Source organism: Aegilops tauschii, chromosome 2 (genome assembly GCF_002575655.3).
Source record: "Aegilops tauschii subsp. strangulata cultivar AL8/78 chromosome 2, Aet v6.0, whole genome shotgun sequence".
Classification (NCBI taxonomy): Eukaryota; Viridiplantae; Streptophyta; class Magnoliopsida; order Poales; family Poaceae; genus Aegilops; species Aegilops tauschii.
In genome coordinates this window covers 591,017,197-591,040,429 of record NC_053036.3, presented here as the reverse complement: position 1 = coordinate 591,040,429, position 23,233 = coordinate 591,017,197, and the positions used below count along the sequence as shown (strand labels likewise).

The following is a 23,233-nucleotide window of genomic DNA, read 5'->3' as shown; positions in this document are numbered from 1 at the left end:
GTTAATGATAATGTGCAACTGCGTTTATCAAATGTCAGCAATGGCAACGAGATCTTTAAAGAAGTTTTGTACTTTTACTAGATTTATTCAAAGTTGTTACCAACTTGCATGTTCCAGAATATGTTTATGCAATTGGTATGAGTTGATTTTGAGATTTACAAAGTACGTATAGGGTAAACCCTAAACAATTATTGGTTGATTCATTCATTCAAAAATTACCGTTGACTAGTAAGCCCTTAAATTATAACTTGTTTGCAATCATCAGTTCATATTTACCATATGTACTCCCTCTGTAAACAAATGTAAGACGTTTTAGGTCACCGAGCGAGTACTATTTCTCAATGATATGTCATTATCTTTTTTTTGCGGGGATATGTCATTATCTTTTTTTTCATTAAGACTACATGTGTCATGCTGTTTTTTACCCATATAATATAATTGGGTTTTCAAAAACATTTTTAAAATAAAATACAGTTAATATGTTTGTCCTGTTACTACTTCTTTACACATGGAGAATTGATCGAGCGGGAGTTCTACAATACAAGTACTCCCTCTGTAAACTAATATAAGAGTGTTTAGATCATTAAAATAGTGATCAATTAATTCTCACACAATACAATAAAAACAAGTGGACTAATTCTCTCCTCTTTTACCTCTTTGTTTCCTTTATAATGTATTTTCTCCCACAATTCCTTCGTTATTTCTTTTAGGATTTTTGACAATTTCCTCCTTAGTATCACAACATAACCAGCGACATACCCGTCAATTATGAAGGTGTTTGTGTAACTTTGTCGATCTCAAAATGGTGCGCCGGCTCAGTGTCTCGAAAGTGCTCACACGAATAGGGTTTGCACATCTGTATTCGTATGGATGAGTGTATGAACGCTTGCGTCTGTACTGTGTTAAAAAACCAGCGACATTGCCTTACAATTTTTTTGCCGTACGGTACCGCTCTGCCTTTAGCGTTACGACATTGCTTTACTTTTTTTTCTGAGAACAAGACAATGCTTTACCTGGGCCCTTAATATTTGCACGGGCCAGCAAACCAAGGCCCTCATTTGATTGAGTTCGGGGCCTGCTCCTGATGCGAGCCCATTGTCCTGACGTCTGCTGACCTCCATCATTCAGATTGTCTCAAAAAAAAAAAAAAATCCCTCCATCATTCAGAATTCTCTCTCTCTCAAGGAAGAAAAAAAACCCTCCATCAATCAGAAGGGGAAAAAAAGGATCAACCCAGTCTGTTCGCCGTCATTTCGCCTTCCGGTCGCCCCGCCGCCCCCTCCGGTCGTCCAGCGGCCGCGCTCGCTCCGCCTCTTGTCTCACCGCCGCTCCTGCGATGTGGTAAAGGCTCCCGCCCCCCTCTCAGCTCACCAACGCTGCTGGCCATTTGATTTCCTAACCCTACCCCTTTAGGTTTAGGGCTTAGGTTTCGCGTTCCTCGTGATAACCAGCTTTCGGTTCGTAGCTCATGCGAGAGACGACGGGGGAAGGGTAGGATATTGTAGTATTTTATTTACCACTTGATTCGCATATGCCGTCTCGTCTGCAAGTTCAATCACACTTGGGGAGGGGATTAACCGAACATGGCCTGAGTAAAACTTTGGTGTATTTGGGCGTTTGTTGGTCAGTCGCCACATTGCCGAGTAAAATTAACATGTGCCCTGTTAACTGCAGATCGCGCGTCGTCGGCGATGGCAATGCCAACACCATGTGCTGCTCAGGGTGGTCAAGCCGAGCCCACTGTCGGTGCCGGTGCCGGTGCTGTTGTCCTGCCTGAAGATGTGCTGCGTGACATCCTCCTGCGCCTGCCGGCAAAGACGCTGTGCCGCTTCCGAGCCGTGTGCCGATCCTGGAGGTCCTTCCTGTCCGACCCGCTCTTCATCGCAGCGCACAAGTCGAAGCACCCTGGGCCGCTCATTGTCACATGCATCCGTGATCTGCTTGGGGACGGAGGAGGGACTGTCAACATAATGGACTTGTCTGGCCATGTTGTTAGGCGGATGACCACCAGCATAGAGGATGCCACATTGCTGTGCACACGCCTGGACCTCATCTGTGTCACCGGACAGGAGAACTGCTACACAAATGGTCACGTAATTGACCCGGCCACAGGGCATACTCTGGCTTTGCCCTACAAGCGCGCGCATGTCAGAGCTTTCTTCTCCTATGCATTTGAGTTGGGACAGGTTGTCTCCACGGGAGAGTACAAGGCCCTCCGCTGCGTTAGCGTCAATAGCTGGAGTCACGGCTCTGAGCCGATGATCTCTGAGGTCATCACCCTTGGTGGTGGCGGTGGCGATCGTCATGCAAGATGGAGGGAGAGACCATGTCCTCCATGCCCTGTCACTAGTGCCTCCAAGAAAAGTGTGGTTGTCAATGGAGTTGTCTACTTCTTGTTGGATTTCGGAAGCCACCGCTTTACATATAGTGGAGACAGCGTCGAGCCATGTAGCGTTGCTTGTTTCGACCTGGAGACAGAGGAGTGGATGGGCACTCTCCGAGGTCCAATCCAAGTGCGCAGCTTTGTCAAGTCCTTCAATGGAATGTGCAGTTACAGTGATCTATACTGTAAGCTCTCGCTGGTCAATATGAATGGGTTCTTGGTTATGGTCCAGGATCCTTTGGCTTACCCTTTGGACCTGCCTTTGGACCTGTGGTTTTTGATCGACATTGAGAAATGTCTCTGGGATAGGAAGTACAGCATAGCTTTTCAATACGAAAATCTCTTTGCACAACCCTTGCTGATTCTGGAAGACGGTAGAATAGCCATCGGTGCATCAAATTTGCTGCGAATATATGACCCAGTTTCAGAGAGCTACACTGAATTTCAGATGGCAGGATCCAGATTGTTTGCTATATACACAGGAAATCTGTTGAGTTTGACGAGCAGTTTTACCTCTAAGGTGAGTATTGTTTATCTTTTATTCTGTTTTCTCAGGCACAATTTCTCTGTGCAACGTAAGGAGAATTCTAGATTATTGGCATGTGGATTTCTCCACCTATGCTTTTCAGCAATTTCCCAAATTTCCTAGTGATTCGAATGAATTGTTAAGAAAACAATGTCTATAGTCACTAGGCGAACCATGACATTTCATTGATTTTATTGTTGCAGTTATTGAACTGTACAATTTGGGGCCACTACAGCTTTCAATCCAACTGAAATTTAGACTCTTGAAGCTTTTGTTAGATTTTGATTGGAGTGTCACCCTATGAATAAGAGAATTTAATAGTTCCTGTGGCATGTGCATTGAAGTTAAAAATGTTGGCAAGCATATTTCCAAAGCAAACCAAGGGTCCGATTTAAAATACCACAGCGACACTAGCAACCACATTGCGTCAAGCTTTGTGCAGTGTACTTTTTCGTAGTGCTCTTTCCTGTATAGATCTTTCTGGTTTACTCTGTGATGTTATGGAATATAGATTGACACGTGCCTTCTCTTTCTTGGGTGAGCTAGTTTGCTCCGTTCTTTTATTATTATTATTGCCATTAAATATTAATTTAGCAAGTTAACTGTAATGATTATCACCAATGCAAGAGGCTAAGTAATTTCTAGCTCCTTTGTTTCCCTAAAAGCTGTGGTTTCAGTCTCTTAGGCATAAGTAGTCAAACTTTCAAAACAGAGTACCAATATGTTTTTTTTCTGAAATAAATACTTAGATCATAAATTTGTCTAGGTAAGTACTTTCACAATATAGTTTGTTTGATGCTACTAGTCAATGTGTACGTGCATTGCACGTTAATTTGGAAGTATATTAAGTGCATGCGGATAAGTAGGATATTATTTACGTGTTATTATGTGATTAACACTATATTTGACATGAAATTAACTACATGCTAAACGTGTTGAGCGCTCGACACTGAAGCAGTCTAGGTAGTTGGATTGACCTGATTTGATGGCCAGGATTTGTTGGATCTGCCCCTTTGGGTCTTTTTATATTGGTATAGATAAACATATTGCAATAAAAACTAGTAGTCAAAATTGTGTTTTGAAGTCCGAAACGGGGTTGGGGGCTTATTGGTGTTCCTAGTTTTTTTTCGCTAGTTTTTGGTGACTTTAGTAGGCCTTGCATTGATGTGTTGTCTAAAAAGCTTGATTACCCCCTTTTTATTCATCCTTGGTTCTGTTTGACAGAGTGTTCTTAAACGAGAAGGGACATTGCCCAATGGTGGGCAGTGATCTTTCGCCACTTCAGCATTTTGGCATTAATCGTCAACACTTGGTTTGCATGAGGTCCGACTGTCTTCTTTTGTTCTTGCAGGCAAAACGTTGTGCGACATGCGGGTGCTACTTTATCCCCGAAGCCGACCAACATTGCGAAGAGTGTATGTGGCATCTGTATTGGCTGTCGGAGGATCCCTATTCAGAGTACCACAAATCACGAATGCCACTAAGCTTGAGTGTCACCCCTCTTTTCCCTGAAAAATAGTTCTCAGTTTCAGCCTATTTGAGACGCAGGTGGTGTGGTATCCACTTTCTAGAGGTTATGTACCGTTTGAGATGTATTTGGTCTAGACTGCACGTGGAGTGCCTTAGTTTGTGACAAAATGCATGTTGCCAGACTCAATGTTTTGTGTTTCGGTATTATTTTGGCGCTCTATATGCTTTGTTGCAACGTAACTTTCTATTTTGTCAACATCAGTGTTGGCGGGTCCTCTTGTGGTTTGGACCAACTGTGCTGTCTTAATGCAGTGACCCGCTTGGTCTAATTGAATCTCAGTATAGTGGTTGATTCACATGATTTTTGTTAGTTTTACTAAACTTATTCATGAACTTTTTTACCAACGATTAGTAAACCCTTGTATCATGAGTTCTCTCAAATGGTACCTATTTCCGCCATTTCGCCGTCCGGTCGCTCTACCTCCCATTTTCCTTCGCCACCCGCCTTAGGCCTTTTGGTGTCCGATCTAGCCTTGCTGTCGCTGTAAACTCACTCCCCTCTCCTCTCACCTACTAGATAGGAAGTGCGGCTTGCCGCACCCCACCCGCCCCCGCAATAGCCAACCTGGTATGAGACATTTTTTTATTTCATACATTTATACAATGAAAAGCAATGGTGCAAATGTTCAGTATGTTACAACAAAAGTGCAAAGGTTCAGTAGTTCACAATAATACATTCAGCTATCTAAGCATAGTTCTCAGGAAGAATACTTGTGTGGGATAAGGGAAGCTAATGATGCCTGTGATGCCGCAAATTCAAGCACTCGCCTACAATGAACCCCATTCAAATCCACTGAAGCATCCAATTGCTGCAGTAGACCAAGAGGAAAATAGCAAATTAGCTCACCGGCTCACCAAAAGGTAAAAAGAAAAACAATGAAATAAAATCCAAGAACACGACCTACACTACCATGGGTGAGTAGATAACGAAGAAATTAGCTCATATTTTTAGTATAACCAACAATTACTTTTACACATAGTAATCAGAAGAGTATTTGTAACCAAATGCATCTTTATTCTCGTATGTAGTTCAATGGACATAAAGCAAAATGTTAGAACTCTTTTCAGTTCCTAGACATTCTCATTTGTTAGGCAAATTGTTATGTACATACTTTCACGTTGCTGCTACAATTCACCTTCTCTGCCACATCACCGATGTTTTTGCACAAATAAGAATCTCAAATAACTGAAAGTACCAACACAAAAGCAATAAATAGGCATTGCTTCAGAGAGAGAAAAGTTACATTGGGCTTGGGCTCATTTCTTCCATGTCCGGCGGCCTTCCGCTCGAGTTCCTTCCAATATCATCCGAGGAGGCTTCAAAAAGAGCATTGTATATTTATACAAATTTCTTTCGCGCAGAGTGTCCACAACCACGTGCACAACTTTGTTCAGTATTGTCGCATGGGCATGGTTCCCCTGCAAAAAATATAGCAATACGAGAGATTATATAATCATGTAGATATAATATTGTAGAAAAGGACCTAGCATCAATGCATACTTTTTGGGAACGGGACTAAAAGGCAATGATATATAACAATTGCAAGGGCACAATTCCTCCTATGAAAGGTACATGTGCCTAAGGTAGCTTGTGTCCTTGTAGTGCTTGAGCTTGTCTCGTACACCATAGAAGCCAGTTCCTATTATTGCGTCTATCAAATGAAGTCTATTGCATGCATTAGAACAAAAACAGAATCACATAAAGCACAAAAAGGAATGCATGTGAGAGGAATAAAACACACATCACAATAGGATAGATAATAAATGGTGTAGCCGGGGGTGGAGTCACGAGGCATTATATTCAGGGCTAGGTTGAGTACCTCGATCTGGACGTCCAGCCAACGGGGATCTCCCTGCTCTGGACACACTTCCTCGCCGGCTTCTTCTTGTCATCCTTGTTGGCTTCCTCAGTGCCTCACTTGGTTTTGGCCTTGCCAACGGCGCCAGGCTTGGACTTGGCCTCCCACTTCCACTTGAGGTCGAAGTTGTCGTCGTTGGGGGAGGCGAGCTGTCTCCCACTTGAGAGCCTGCCCCCCGCCACATGGCTTCTCCCCGGTCGTCCACTTCACCTTGCGGCCCCCGGGGAGGCGGCGGCGTAGGTGTACTTGCGGCAAGCCGGATGCGACCCCCGGGGAGCCGGCGGAGAGGGTCGCGAGCTAATCTTCTGGATAGACCGGTGTGCACACATGATTGTGCATGATAGAACTCCGTAAGCATGCACTTACAATTGAAGTACCTGTAACACAATAAGAATAAACTGTTGTAGAGCAATGTATCAAAATAAGGGGGAAATGCAAACTGATTAAAGGCTAAACATACAGAATGATTCAAAAGGCTAAAAATGATTGAAGGCTACAATAGGAATAAAATGTTGCAAAGAAATGAACCAAAATAAGAGCAATGAAGTTCAGATAGCAGGACCACTGACTGGCACAGTGCACTTGTGAGAATGTGAGATAAAGGATAATAGAACTGATATGATTATTTCAGATGAGGAAGTGCACAAATGAATGCTTGATGTTTAGTTAAACACATTTCAGTATTCTATATTTCTATTTACCTTCGGCCCTTACTTTTCTATATTTTCTCTTCAAACCTCAATATAAACTTTAAGCCTGATAGCATATTCTACCATCCAATTGGCTTGTTCAGCTTGAGTACTCCATATGCATTTGGGCGATGGTTTTTCTATATACTGCTCGAATAAAACTATTGGACGATTTTGTTCATACATGTTCGTTTTTTGTTCATACATGTGTACTGCTCGACTAACAGTACTGAACAATTTTGCTAATACAAGTTTTCTTTTTTCTTCATACAAGTTAACAAAGAAAGTGGCATATGTGCCTAATTATATCCTTCGTATTTGTTTAGATCGCCTGGGAGACCTATATTATATGACAAAGAAGTATGCTACAGATAATTCAAGTAATTTTTATATCTTAGAAAATAAAGTGACATGCATTTTATAAAAGGCTTTGAATTGTAGTTTTTCCTCCTTTTCTCAAGTAGACACCAAAGTTAAAAATACGGGACCAAATGTTGGATAAACACAGGACATACATGGGTCAACTAACTAATGAAGACATCAGTTCTCAAAATGCTTGCCCTCACTACACCATGTGTGTAATAAATGTACGAAAGAAAAGGAAATCTGAGAACATCCATAAACTATAATTGCACCAAGCCGACGGTAATTAACATTTTCAGCAGTATGTGTTGTTGACCATGAAAAAAACAAGCTGGGTTCTACTCTGAGCCGTAGCATGGACATGACAAAATAAGAGGGAATCAAGAGACGGAGAGAGGCAGACAACAACCTGGAACACCCAGTGTGGGGATGTTAAGCAATGGAGAGCTAGGTCAGGTTGGAGGCGGTGGTGGAAGGCGTTGCGCGAGAAAGGAAGTGGGCATATCCAGCGCCGCTGGTGAGCACATCAGGCCACGACCTGGGCGTTCGACTAGCTGCTGCATGAGTGAAATCCCTTTTATTCTAAATATTTGACAACGAACAATCAAGTAAATATGCATGCACCAAAGCGTTTACCTTTGTTGATGCTAAGAGCAAGGAATTAAAGGTACCAACAGTGCAACACCCAGCTGCAATTTGTTAACAACCCACCAAACAAAAACTTCACCTAATAAATATCAAAGCTTTATATCAAAACAAATTGGCTTGCAGTTTTGGACGAATGTAAGGTGAATATACATCATAGAGGTGAACATACATGACGGTGTAGCACAAGATGGTGAAATACCTGATCGAGCTCCTTTTTTCTGATATCCATTGGTCTAATCTTTACGGTTTACACACACTTGAGTCCTGCATCATGTAAACCTTTGATCCATATAGCAACCAGGGATATTTTGATCCATAGTCAAATGCCAACTTCACAAATCTAATACTGGCAGCAAAAATCAGGCTATGACTGAACCGAACTTCCAAACAACCGTTCAGGGTCACAGAGATTCTACAAGATGAATTGATGGAAAATGGAAACATAAAATACACATTGGCATTGTAACCAAAATTTGCAAACCTGTGATGATGAAAAAAAATCCGAATACAGCAAACTGTATCTCACCCATGCCATTTGAAGGTTCTGAGCCATCCAGATAAATTTTATACCAAGATTATGGATGCATTCCTGTAAAAGAATAAAATACATAAAAAGCAGTCATAAACTCAAGTGTAGGTCTGTTTAAAATGCGGATCAATTCTACATCACTTGTTTGTGAATCTCAAAGGAAACAGACCTAAACTGAGTGAATTAGTATGTGGTGTGCCCCAATATTATTTTTATCAACAGAAGAATAATATAGATTTAGGAAATTGAAAATCAAGTATTACCATTCATTTCAACAGAAAATAAATAGTTGGTGAACAAATATACATGTCTAAAATGTATGTACAGTATAGATATTAGAGTTTATGTTAAACGGAAATTAGTTTCAGGTTTTTCCTTTGTCAGCAAAATTCCTAGCAAAATGTTCATGCATAAATAATTGGAATTTATCGATACATTATCATCTATTTTTGTTCATGTACATCGGTTCAGAATCTATTCGACAACAAACAATACATAAAATGCATAAAAACTAAGTAAAAGAAATTATCGATGTTGAATCACACGAAGCATCAAGAGTAAGCATTCGAGAAAAAACACACTGCATGAGCCCAAACTGAACTATGGGTGTTCATCCAATTCTAAAAAGGAGGTATACAACTACACACACCGGATACTCGAGTTCATGGTAATAAATATTCAGAGAAGAAACATATCACGACAGTCATCGTAACTCATTTCATGAAACGGAAATCGCAAAAAGGGGGGAGATGCTTTCATGGAAGAATCTAAAATCATTCATTGGAAAACTAATATTGTTTATCTGCTACCAATTATATATATATCAAAACTGATGTATGTACATTATTAAAACAGAGCAAGTAACAGGAAGCACATTATTATTCTGAGCTAAAGTGTATGCAGATGGTACAAACACTTCAGGTATATTCTGATTATTCTACTGCCTCTAAGCCCAAAAGAATGAGCAAGAATAAATACATATATCTCAGAAAAATAGGATTACACATCTGAAGAATATAAATTTGTCTGATAAAATTCCACGCATGACTTGCAAAAGTACTTCTCTTCCCTTTGATCACTATTGTGATATAACCTGTTATTATCCACCTTGATTTATCATTTCTTATGGTAGAAAGCAGAAGATATAACCTATTATTTCTACACAAAAAGTAACAGGGTAATGTAGTGTGCTGAATATTGAAACCACATGTCTCCAGGAAGTATTGCACCATAGTCTTCACCAACAGAGAATCTACCACAGGAAAACCCAACAGGGAATTGATAGACCTTTGGATCGGAGTAGGCTAGTAGATCCGGTGAACCTACCTTGTCCGGCAGTGGATGAACTCGAGCCGTAGCGCGGGTCACAGGGGCCCACCAACCATGGTTTGGTTGGGCGCCCCCGATTAGGGCGCGAGTCAGGGGCCCGTTCGACCCGTTGGGCTCGAACGGGAGAGAGATCAACCTAACATTCTCCCCCTTGATCTCAACTTTACTTTTAACTTTATACTTTCTAGTTTATCTGTTTCATCACATATTGGTACATAGAGCATGTTTCATCGTCACGGCTTAATTGCCGTTAGAATCATACAGCTACAACATACTTTATGTCCAGAAACAAATTCTGTTCCTTTTGGGCCTATCCAGGAATCATAAGGCTTTCCCTTAAACCCATGCCGGCTAAGTGTTCCTTGAACACATTGGGTGGTAATCCTTTCGTTAGCGGATCCGCAAGCATATCTTTTGTCCTTATATGCTCGAGACTTATAGTTTGATCCTGGATTTTATCTTTCACAACATAATACCTTATCTCTATTGTTTTGGCAGCATTACTCGACTTGTTGTTGTGAGCGTAAAATACTGCGGGCTGGTTGTCACAGTACATCTTTAGTGGTTTGTGAATACAATCTACCATTTTCAAGTCGGGTACAAATTTCTTTAGCCATATCGCCTGCCCCGTGGCTTCGAAGCATGCTATGAATTCTGCATACATCGTGGATGATGCAACTATCGACTGTTTGGAGCTTTTCCACGAAATAGCTCCCCCAGCGAGGGTGAATATGTATCCTGACGTGGATTTTCTATCATCTTTGTCCCCCGCAAAATCTGCGTCTGAATACCCTTTTATCTCTAGGGAATCACTTCTCCTGTATATTAGCATGTAGTCCTTCATGCCTTGCGCATAACACAATGCTTTCTTTACCATCTTCCAGTGCTCTAGGCCTGGATTCTCTTGATATCTACCGAGTACCCCGGTGATAAAAGCTAAGTCAGGGCGAGTGCACACTTGTGCATACTGTAAGCTGCCAACTGCCGAAGCATATGGTACTGCTTTCATTTGATCGATCTCATACTGGTTCTTGGGACATTGAAATTTCCCAAAACTATCGCTCTTGACTATTGGAGCAGGTGTGGCTTTACTCGCATGCATATTATACTTTTTAAGAACCTTTTCTAAATATGCTTGCTGAGATAGTCCTAAGACTCCATTGTTCCTATCTCGGTGAATTTCTATGCCCAAAACATATGATGCTTCACCAAGATCTGTTATGTCAAAATTTGAGGATAAGTATTTCTTTGTTTCTTGTAGTAGACTAACATCACTACTAGCAAGCAGGATATCATCCACATACAAGATTAGGAAAATATATTTCCCATTTTTAAACATTGCATAAATGCAATTATCCTCAATATTTTCTTTAAATCCAAAACTTTTAATCGTTTGATTAAACTTTAGATACCACTGCCGAGAGGCTTGTCTTAATCCATAAATGGATTTCTTCAGGCGGCATCCCATATTTTCCTTGCCTTCCATGATAAAACCCTTGGGTTGTTTCATGTAGACCTTTTCTTTTAAATCACCATTCAGAAATGCCGTCTTAACATCCATTTGATGTAACTCTAAATCAAAATGAGCAACTAATGCCATTATGATTCTGAAGGAATCCTTACATGAGACTGGAGAAAATGTCTCATTGTAATCTATCCCTTCTCTTTGTGTAAATCCTTTTGCCACGAGTCGTGCTTTATACTTTTCTATATTCCCTTTAGAGTCATACTTAATTTTGTAGACCCATTTACAGCCTACTGTTTTGGCTCCTTTGGGAATTTCCTCTAAGTCCCAAACATCTTTGGAACTCATCGATTTCATCTCGTCTTCCATTGCCTTCATCCACTTCGATGAATGAGGGCTTCTCATGGCTTCTTCATGTGAGGTGGGATCTTTTTCCATATGAACCATTTCTGTGTTATAAACTTTAAAGTCAGTAGAAATAGCTGACTTTCTTGGTCTTGTAGACCTTCTAAGGGCCTCAGTTTCTGGCACATATTGTGCCTCAACTTCTGGCACTTCTTCTAAAATTTGCTGTTGCACCTCCCTTTCATGATCAACAACGGGTTTAGTCAGCTCCTGACGGACAGGTTCCGGGTCTTCCCCCATAGCTGTCATGGGTGGAGTTGCAACTGGTAGTGAGAAAAATGGCTCCTGAATCATCGGATTAGGTGCATGCACCCTCTTCTCCTCAAGATCAATTTTCCGAGCTACCAAGCTCCCCCTCATCATTTCATCCTCTAAGAAGACTGCATGTCTCGTTTCTACAAACTTTGTATATCTGTCAGGGCAGTAGAAATGAAAACCTTTTGATTTGTCTGGATAGCCAATGAAGTGGCAACTTACTGTTTTGGGATCTAACTTTGCAATGTTTGGATTAAACATTTTGGCCTCAGCAGGGCACCCCCACATCCTGAAGTGTTGTAGGGAGGGCATCCTTCCTGTCCATAGCTCGTACGGTGTTTTGGGCACCGACTTGCTTGGTACCCTATTGAGAATGTGAATGGCGGTTTTAAGCGCCTCCATCCATAATCCCAATGGCAAGTTGGAATAACTCATCATGCTGCGCACCATATCCATAAGGGTACGGTTGCGCCTTTCAGCTACTCCATTTTGCTGAGGCTCGCCCGGCATTGAATACTGGGCTACTATGCCAGTCTCCTGCAAGAACTTCGCAAAAGGTCCAGGGACTTGGCCATATGGAGTGTGTCGACCGTAGTACTCTCCCCCACGGTCGGACCTTACTATCTTTATTCTTTTATCGTGCTGATTTTCAACTTCAGCTTTGAATATTTTAAATTTATCCAACGCTTCCGATCTTTCTTTGATTGGATAAATATAACCATAGCGAGAGTAATCATCTGTGAATGTTATGAACGAGTCATATCCATCCACACTTTTCACCGGAAATGGTCCACAAATATCAGTGTGAATGATTTCTAGTGTGCCTGTGCTATGGATTGCACCTTTTTTGATTTGTTTTACGTACTTCCTTTAATGCAATCTATGCATTGTTCTAAGTCTGAAAATTCTAACAGAGGAAGAATTTCACTTTTGACTAATCTTTCTATTCTCCCCTTCGAAATATGGCCCAAGCGACAGTGCCATAATTTCGATGAGTCAAATGTTCCTTTTCTTTTCTTTTGTTCTTTATTCGACGCAGAAACATGTTCTTTCACATTGCAAACGGAATAAACTTTTTCACGAAGTGATAACAAATAAAGCTCATCATGTAGTAAAGCATCACCCACATAAGCATTATTTAACCAAATGGCACACTTGCCATCCAAAATAACATTCATAATTATCTTTGTCCAAGCAAGAAACACTTATTAAGTTTCTATGACATGATGGAACAAATAAAACATCTCTAAGTAGAAGATTGAATCCATCAGCTAACTCCAAGGAGATATCACCGACAGCTTCAACTTCTGCTTCAACTCCGTTCGCCACTTCAATGCGTCTTTCGCTTCTTAGCGTAGTCCGCGTCGAATGGAATCCCTGTAAAGAATTTGCAACATGAACAATTGCTCCTGAGTCAATCCACCAAGTGGATTTTGAAAACTGTGCATACAGGGATTCATTTACAAATGAAACTATATTGTTACCTCTTTTTGCCATGATTGACTTTAGCCAAACAGGACAGTCTTTCTTGTAATGCCCGGTCTTCTTACAGTGGAGACAAGTGTCTTTGTCCACTGAGAAAGGCTGTTGCTGACGCTGATGCTGATAGGAAACTTTTCCTTGTGGCTTTGAAGGAGAACTTTTGTTGTTTAGATTGTAATTCTTTCTTTTGTGACCCTGCACATAGTTGAGTGTACCACCATGTGAGGCTTTGAGTCTCTCCTCTTCTTGAACACACATTGCTATTGTCTTTTCAACGTCCCATGTTCCAGGTGACATATTATAGTTCACAACAAAAGCTTCAAACTCCTTCGGCAGTGAAGCCATGACAAGGTGGACCAGGAGCGCTGGTTTGATCTCCAGATCCGCATCCATGGGCTTGAGCTTTGCTGCCATATTGCTCATCCTGAGGATGTGCTCTCTTATGCCATGACTACCACCTGTGTATTTTTCTGTCACCAGTTGCTCTAACACCTGGGTGGCATATATCTTTGAAGAGCCAGTGAACTGGCTCTTTATCTTTGAGAGCAACTCCCCTGCGGAAGTGCACTCTGCAATGGAGCCCATAATGGCGCTCTCAATGGTGTTCTTTATAAAAGCCATGCATTTTTTATTTGCATTGACCCACTTTTGATTATCTATGAGGTAGGACTGCTCCAAAGGAGCATAGTCCCCTTTCTTTTTAGCCCATGCAGCATCATCATCAGTAGCCTCTCTTACTGGCTCTGTGGGTCTGACCGGCTGTGGTTTCTCCACAACTCAGTCAAGATCAGCACAAACAAACGCCAGTTCAACTTTCTTCCTCCACTCAGTGTGGTTGTCACCTCTGAGTGTCGGAACTTCTTTTAGGCAACTCATCAAATGAAAGCCTCCTGAAATTACAATTTAAGTGACATCAATATAACAATCATATGTATTAATCTAACGTTGGTCAAATTAAACATATAATTGTCTATGCAATTAAATCTATATTACCGTTGGGCAAAAATTAGAAATAAATGCACCTTTAAATTTCAATAATGAAACATGATCATGTTATTAACAACGTTGGTCATAAAAATAACATAATCATATTCATTTTAATAATCACTTTAACATGCTCTTAAAACTTAATACTATGTAAACTTTTATTTTCTTTGTAAAAGAGCATTAATTATTTACGCAACGGAAAATCATGAATAAAAATTCACGAACTTTTTACTTTTTACAGAAACTTTTCTATGACCGAATAAAATATCAAGAACTTTTTTAGTTCTACAGAAACTTTTACTTTATAAAATACATAAACTTGTCTTTTTCTGAAATAATAATTCAATTCTTCTCTGAAAAAAACCGAAAATAAGCCGCAACACAGCCTAGTGCGCGGCTAAGCTGCGGCCTCGGCCCAGCGCGCCCGCGGCGGCCTCGCCCAGCGCGCCTGTGACGGCTGGCGGCCTCGGCCCAGCGCGCGGCCCAGCCGGCCTGGACCCAGCGCGCCCGCGGCAGCTGGCCACGGCCCAGCGGCGACTGCGCCCGGCCTCCCTCTCTTTCGGCCCAGTGGCCCAGGGCGGGGCTAGGGTTACGATCTCAGCCGTCCATTAAGATCCGGCGGCTGTCCGTGGGTTTCGCTCGATCAAAACAGGGAGTTCGACCCCAGTCCAGCCCTAGCGCCCCCACTCTTTCTCGATCCCCTTCTTCACCCGAAAACGGTGGAGGCGGTAGCTGCTCCCCGGCCGCCGGCGACGGCAGCGGTTCCACCGCGCCACGCCCGCGCCTCCTTTCCCTTCCCCCTTTCTGTTTCTTTCTTCTGTTCTCGCTCCCGCGGCGGCGGATCTCGCCCGCTACCGGCCGAGTGGAGTGGCCCGCCGGCGACGGCGCGCCGGCGCGCGATGCCACCGCCACGAGCTCCTCACCTCTTTTCCTTCCTCCCTCTTTCCACCGAAGCTAGTGAGAGAGAGGGATCAGAGACGCGAACAGAGCCCTGCTCTACTCCTCTGTGCGTGCGATACAGCGGCGCCTCCCCCGTCCCCCTTGCCGGTGCGCGCGAGCTCCCGAAGGAGAGCGCGCCGCCGTCAAGCGGTGCGGTGGTGGTGCCCTTTTGCCCCCTTGGAGAGGCTGTGTTCTTCTTCCCCGCACCTCGGCTTGCCGATGCGTGTGGGGATCGAGAGGAACGGCGCGGCCGGAGCGGCGACGCAACTTTTCTTTGAGATGTCTTTGCCCTCCTTTTGCTTTTAGGGTTCTTGGGGGAGGGGATTTCCTTTTCTTTTTCTTTTTTTGTTTCTTTGTACCGAAATCAACTAGCCCGATCTGGCTGATACCATTGATAGACCTTTGGATCGGAGTAGGCTAGTAGATCCGGTGAACCTACCTTGTCCGGCAGTGGATGAACTCGAGCCGGAGGCCATCGTGGTGCTGGGGCGCACGGCGATGGCGGAGAGTGGGCGAGGTGGTGGAGCTTCCCGTGAGCACCGCGCTAACCCTAGATCGGTAGGGATTGTAGGAGGGGATTGTGGCAGTGATTAACCTCGTGAATCGCGCCCCGGCCCCCACCTCTATTTATATAGCGCGGGTCACAGGGGCCCACCAACCATGGTTTGGTTGGGCGCCCCCGATCAGGGCGCGAGTCAGGGGCCCGTTCGACCCGTTGGGCTCGAACGGGAGAGAGATCAACCTAACAGGAATCACCCACAAACCTGCAGGAGCATAAGGGGCCTCTTTAACATCACCATGCATACCTGCAAAGGATGGATTTGCTCAGCATAGAACATTGTCATGATTTAAACTTGCAGTTCACTAAATGCTGACTTGCGCGTGGAAGCAACCATATTAAATCTAGCGCAATTATATCTTGCATAGGCAAGTCACATGACCAGAAAATATATTGTATAGGTAAATTATCCTTGATACCCCAAAAAAAGACCTGGACAGCACACAAGAGGGCATAAAATGGAATTAACCTTCCTGCTTGAAATTTCATCAAACAACTTGTAGGCATACACCAAAAGAATCTACACAGACAAAGATAAGAAATTCCAGTGATTAAATCAGAGAAGAGGAGGGCATGAAAGGGAGCGCAGGTTAATCAGCAGGAGGAGAGAGTGTAAGTACCTGTAAGAAAGGGATGGAGAAATTTGCAGGGGCGTGGAGGTGAAAAGTTTGGGATGAGAAGCAGAGCCCAGCAGTGGATGGGGACGGAGGTGGCAGTGCTTCTTCTTCGTCTTCTCATCTTGCTCCCGTCTCCTTTTTCCAAATCCCTCTCTCTATCTCCTGCAGGGGAACACAGGAGGAGTAGGGTCAGGAGCTAGCAACCAAAGGGAAAGGAAGAAGAGGAACGCGGGAGAGAGAGAGACCTGTAGGTCACAACGACGACAACCATGACAGCGCCGTCGGGTAGGTGGTTGCGGTGGCTCGTGCTCCTCCTCGCCCCGTCTCCTCTGTGTGCGGCGCCGACGGACTCTAGCCGCATCTAGGTCAGACGGCGACAGAGACAACGGCGTAGCAGGGCCGTGCGGGCGCGATGTGAGGGGAGGAGGACGGGCGGCGGCGGCGCAGAGGAGAGGAGGAGGTTGGGCGGCGGCGGCGCAGAGGAGAGGAGGAGGACGGGCGGTGGCGGCGCAGAGGAGAGGAGCTGCGAGCGGGATGGGCGGGGCAGCCCCTTGCTCCCCAGTCGAGCTCGAGCTCGTCCATGGCAGCCGCGGCGGGCAGGGCGGGACGGCGGGGCCGCGCCCATTGTCCCCGAGGAGGTTGACCCGCGGCGCCCACGCCTCCGGCAACCGCGGCGCGAATCCGCGGAGGCGCGCCCACAACCGGCGATGCGCGTGGCGGCCGTGGACGGGCAGGATGGCCTGCGAGGAGTGGCGGCTAGGGTTCAATCGGGGGCGGGGCGAGTGGGCGCCTGGGAGAAGACGTGGTGCGGGGTCGTGGGGAGGAGAGGAGGCAGGCGGCGACGCGCGAGAAAGGGAGTGAGGCGGCCAGGGTTTCACCACGGGCGCCGCCTCCTTTTTATACCCCCTGTTGGTGAAATGACGGAAATGCCCTTGGTGGGGCAGCGGAATTACGCACGGTGGCACGAGACAACGGTAACTATTCATTATAGCAGTGTTAGTTTTTGATTCGACGGCCAGGATCTTCCAGGAGCGACATCCAACGGTCCAGAACGCATCAAAAATCCGATCCGACGGCCAATATTCGCTGAACTCTGAGAACGTCCATGTTCTCCCAACTAACATATATCTGGATGCCACTGATAATTTTATTCTGACACCTTAGCGGAATAACCCAACCATAGCTTCGGTTTTAGAGTATCTCCAACAGTTTCTGTATCTCTCAAATGATCACCATTTACGGAAAGTTGGGGCAAAGAAAATATCTCCAACAATTTCCGTAAAGTGGCCATAACAATATAGGATCCCGTAAAATTGGCCCTTTCTTCCCGCTGGTTTACTGAAAGATCATCTTCGAGGTAATAACACTAGTGGTGCCTAAACTTGCCATCGATGTTCACTTTGGTGCCTGAACTTGAAAAATACGCCGAACTGGTTCTATAACTTGGCAATATGGTTCAAATACGGTTCAAATCACGTGTAGATATGTATGTATTGCTGACTAGACATGGTATCGTGGCGCGGGGCCCACTTGCAGTGTCGGGAAAGACTGACATGAAGAGTGTGCGTCTCAATGACCATCGGGTCCCACCTGTCAGTGCACAACTGAAATAAATAAAAATAGTTGTAAAGCTGAGTTTCAAACCGGCGACCTGTGCGCCACACAGGACATTCGCCAACCAATTGCCCATGTACGTTTGCTGTCTTTCACGCACTGCAACATTTTATATAGGTTTTATATATCCGGCATAATCATGGAGTTAGATGGGCTCCAGTTAGTGCACCCATTTTCCAAATGTAAGTTGTTTTTCTTATTGTAGAAATTACAAAACATTCAGATAGTATATGAAGTGATTATTCTTTTAGGAAATGTATTACTAGTTGTAAAAAGTGTTCAGGTGTTTTAATAAAGTATATGTATTTTTCAAAAAGATATATTTTCGAATAAAAATAAATTTTAAAATATGTGTGATAAATAAACAAGGGCCTAGTGTTCCCCCAGGATTTTATACATTCTTAAATTTAAATTAACAATTTTCAAACTATACATACATTTGTCTACATAAAAAAAATTTAATTAGATGAATTTTTATTATTCCGTAATTATTTTATAAAATAACATTAACATTTTTTAAAATAAAATTTTTATGCATATTATTTCTAGCTCTATTTTTATTACTAATACAATAATTCGCATAAGTTTTAGAATTACTAAAAACAAAAAAGAAACTCACATCTCGAAGGGTCACGTACAAGAGGAAAAAGAACTAATAGTTTAAAAAAAGGACCACGTGATATGTTTTTAAACATGAAGATTTTGAAAATGAGATTAACATTTCAAAAATGTATAACTTTTAGAAATTGCGAAATTGTTTTATTATATTTTGTGAATCCTTACAAATATTATATTTTGTATTATTTTAATTTTTGAATATTTTCAATTTCATTAACATTTTTCAAGGGGTCAACCATATATTTAATATTGTTAATATAGTTTGAATTTTTTTTCTCTAAAAACGAAAAATAACCAGCATGTGAAAAATTGGGCGCACTGATTGCGGTCTAATTAGCTAGATACAGGTTAGTGATGCGTAATACTCCCTCCGTTCCTAAATATTTGTCTTTCTAGAGATTTGAAATGGTTACCACATACCGATGTATATAGACATATTTTAGAGTGTAGATTCACTAATTTTGCTCCGTATGTAGTCACTTGTTGAAACCTCTAGAAAGACAAATATTTAGGAACGGAGGGAGTAGTCAACTGCTGAAGTGGTTTGCGCAGGCCCTTCGTAGCGCACAGGTCTTTTGTTCAAATCCCAGCCGAGTTCCATTTTTTTTCGGTTCTGCACTGATAGGTGGGACCCGATGGTCATTTAGACGCGCTCTTTCTATGTCAGCCTGTCTCGGCATTGCAAGTGGGCCCCGTGCCACGGTGTCATGTCTAGTCAACAAACATACGTATCTGGACGTGATTTGAACCGTATTTGAACTATACCGCCAAGTTATAGAACCGGTTTGGTGTATTTTTCAAGTTTAAGCACCAAAGTGAACATCGATAACAAGTTTAGGCACCGCTGGTGTTATTACCTCATCATCTTCTCATAAAGTTATGACCACTTTACAAGAACTGTTGGAGAGACTTTTTTGCCCCACCTTCCTGTAAACGCCGCCGGAGCGATGCCGCCGCATGACGCTCGCTCACACCGCTTCGCGCTGCCCCCTTATGGGCAATTATCTATTTTTTCACTTTGAAAATAAAATAAAAATGGATTTAGAGGAAAAAGTTAACGGGACTGACAAAAGTTGCTCCGGACAAGCTCCCCTAATTTTTATGATCATCCAGTAAAAACAGTTTTAGGGGAAGTTTCAGAACTCCCCCATCTGATTTACGGGGAGTTTTTAAAGGGAGCTCTTGCTCTTAGGCTTTAGGTTTCGCGTTTCTTTCTTGTGATAACTAGCTGTCTTCTCAAATCTGTCGTCGGCAATTTCTCCTTCCCGGCAAACCTAGAATTTTCTTTTTAGCCTGGCTTTTTAGGGGTTTTTGAGCCTGGCGAAAACCCGATGCCATCAAACTAATTCAATCTCTGCCTCGTTATTTGGAGGGCAATCGGCCTCTACGTGGGCTGGGCTAGTTGGCCCGTGAACACCTCTCGAAACCCTAACCCGTGCCTCTCCATATAATGCGCTACAGCGGTAGCCTGTTCTCTGCCACGGCCACCACGGCCGAGGCCGCCGCGGCGGCCCTAACCCTCTCGTCGGAGCGGGCGGTGTCTCCTCGGAAGAGGCATGGAGGCTGAAGAAGCGAATGACTCTGGGGCTTGCGGTTGCCCTGGAGGATCTGAGGCACGGCGGAGACGACGGACAGAAGTCGAGCGACGGCTCTCTAGCTAGATGTTCGGTGTTCCTTCGTGTCTCATTAAGTTTTTATTACCTGTGCCCTTTTTCGTTCTTCGTGGTATGACATGAGGAAAGGGAAGGGCACATATCGTATCCATCGTATGCAATCTTTTTATCGTAGTAGCTAGAGTGTCTGTAATTTGCTTCGGCTTGGTCAAAGATTGTACTATTAGGCTTTTGCCATTGGTTCCTTTTTATTACGTGTGTTGGATACTTGGATTGGGTCTATGATATGGAGATTATATATCTTTTCTATATGTTTCCGTGTCATGAGAGTTGATTCCGATCTGTTTTATTCGTCTCCTCCAAAGCTCAACAGAAGCACTACTCAAACAGCCTACTCCAGGCGTGATGCAAAAAAGAGAGGGAGAGTCTACTCCAGGCGATTATTTATCTAGTTCAAAAAACTGAACAACGACCGACCATGGATTCAGCTCAAGGTTTTTTTTTCGGGAGTGGGTGGAAAAGCCGGTTTTCAGAAAATCTAGGGAATTCCGGATTTATTTTGCCCGAATTTTTAAATGGATTTTTAATTCAAAATATTTTAATGTCCATGTATAAGGAATTTAACCCCTACATGTTCTTGTTGCAGTGGTCAGCTCGCACACTTCGAGAGTTCTACTATAACCTACCACCACGCTGCTACCAATTTTTTTAAACAAGCTGAAATAACGCAAACAATTGATTCCTGTGCGAACTGAATCGGACCATTATTTGACATTTGCCTTCCATTTAGTTGCAAAAATTTCAGCCGGTAGCAAAAATATTCGGAGGTCACCGAATTTCCGGTTTCCGGTCGGTAACCGGAATTTCGGTCTGAGAAAAAAAAAACCTTAATTCAGCTGCAATGAATATGCATGCAGCTATTGAAATCTCATGCTAGCAGATCAATCTTTTGAGCTGCTTGGATCTTTGCATACGATACGGGTGATCATACGACTCGGCGGCGGGTTAACTCAGAAAACAACCCATCAAGAACTAGGTCAAGCGTGTTCGCTCCCTAGTGATCGAAACCCAAGCAATACAACCTAAAGCAGGAGTAGGCTTTACCTCGTTGAGAGGGGGCGAACCTGGGTAAACTCTCCGTGTCCTTTGTCCCGTTTAACCCCTTCAAGCTAACTTAGTTGCGATGGCTCCACACCTAAGTCCTTTTGCTAGGGCATCTGTCGTGTTAAGTCCACGACAGTTGGCGCCCACCGCGGGGCAAGCGGACGGTGGTTTCGAGTTCTTGAAGGGCAACTTCACAGGAATCAAGGGATACGCCGTCGACCGGATGACTAAGAGCCGCCGCGGCAAGCTCTACATCGACGACGCTGGCTGGGGCCCCGAGGCCGGCTCAATCGAGTACGGGTACCGGGTCCCCTTCGGCGGAATCCACGTCTTCATCGGCAAGATCGGCGAGTCAGGACCTGAGCCGGACACCTGCACCGACGTCGTCGAGACGGCTCAGCGTGCACGACCCGCCAAGGTTCAAACCGCCGTGAAGCATGCTTTTGTTTCATGCATGGCACAGATCTTGAGGAAGGATCTGTGTCCGGGGGAGAGACGGTGATCTATTCTGATGGTGAGTCTCCAACCGGTGAGACCAATTCAATGTATCAACTACAAGACGGCAGGCTTGGGGGTTGTTCCGATGGTGACAGTATTCCGGACCCCTATGAGCCGCCGAACAGAGCTGCGATCTTCATGGTCGACACACAACCGGTGCTCAATTCGACAGCTGCTGCGGCTATGACTTCCAGTTCAATGGCTGCGGCGACGGTCTGGGCGAGCGGCTCTGCGCGCCCACCGGCTCAAGTGTTATCCGATCTCTTGGAGGCTTAGCGACCTTATTGGCTGCAGAGGTGACACTAGAGAGTCAAGCACATCACAAGGTGGATGTTGCGAAACTGCGAGATGAGATAGCTCAAGCTAAGGAGGAGTTTAATGCTGAGAATGCTAGGATGGCAACAGAACGAGCCGCTTTAGGCACTGCGTTACAACATATTCAGGCAGAGTCGTCCCGGCTCACCTTGGACCAGAACGCTTCAAACGCCGTCATGAGGAGGAGGCACCAGACCCGTTTACCCACAGAGTTTGAGGCAAGGAACCTTTTCAATACACCCGGGGCAGGAACCAGTGACCCGCCTGTTGTAAACCGGGTTGTTGAGGCGCCCGTGACCGGAGCGATGGTTCAACTGCGCGCTGCAGACCCGCCTCGTTTGAATTTAACTCCGCCTCAGCAAGTACCGACGCCGCCGGGTCATTATTCTAACCCTCTGGACAATATGATTGTCGCGGCTACGTGATTGGCGGCTCTCCCAGTTGAAGGCGAGTCTCTAGCCGCGATGGAGATACGGAGGGCCGGAGAGCTTCTTCAGACGGCAGTGGCTCAACAGGCGGCTTACTCGTACAATCGTGATCGGATTCATTCAACCCCTCGTCAAAGCCGAAGTTACAGTAGGCATATTGAGTCGCCAGCAGTGTCAAGCAGTGAGCGGCACCGTAACCAGCCCCATAGGCATGACCCGCCACGTGCTGATAACAATACTCAGGCTTTGGTGGATCAGGGCAGGGCACGTCGGGAGACTGAGCTGGCGGCTCAGTTGGCGGCTCATCAGCAATCTCCGGTTTACCCATCGGTGTCTGTGGAGGCAGGAATGACCTCTAGAACCCTTGGTGTGCCGTGCTTAGTGCCGGCCTTACGTAATGAGCGCATGCCCAAGGATTTTAAGGCCCCCGCAAGGTGCCTAATTACACAGCGGATCAGCCCCCAGGGTCTTGGATTGA

General features: G+C 44.3%; 1 protein-coding gene and 1 long non-coding RNA gene across 3 annotated transcripts; one reads left to right on the top strand and one right to left on the bottom strand.

The window, feature by feature from the left end:
- Positions 1–1,195: 1,195 nt before the first annotated feature.
- Positions 1,196–4,599, top strand: LOC120961996 (putative F-box protein At1g53370). The gene is made up of 3 exons (XM_040399926.2): positions 1,196–1,341; positions 1,675–2,903; positions 4,261–4,599. Exons 2-3 carry the CDS (start codon positions 1,692–1,694, stop codon positions 4,426–4,428), a joined length of 1,380 nt encoding a protein of 459 aa, XP_040255860.1. The 5' UTR covers positions 1,196–1,341; positions 1,675–1,691; the 3' UTR covers positions 4,429–4,599.
- Positions 4,600–5,940: 1,341 nt separating this feature from the next.
- LOC109746151 (uncharacterized) lies at positions 5,941–17,435 on the bottom strand. 2 transcript variants are annotated; one of them, XR_012203387.1, is made up of 10 exons: positions 16,811–17,435; positions 16,569–16,727; positions 16,418–16,468; positions 16,146–16,195; positions 8,525–9,814; positions 8,168–8,262; positions 7,987–8,077; positions 7,760–7,907; positions 6,260–6,675; positions 5,941–6,105 (listed from the first exon to the last, which is right to left on the bottom strand). It is a non-coding gene; the product is annotated as an uncharacterized lncRNA (long non-coding RNA). The 2 variants fall into 2 exon arrangements; XR_012203388.1 differs by having other exon boundaries at positions 7,760–7,904; positions 8,525–8,587; positions 16,154–16,195; positions 16,811–17,433.
- Positions 17,436–23,233: the final 5,798 nt, after the last annotated feature.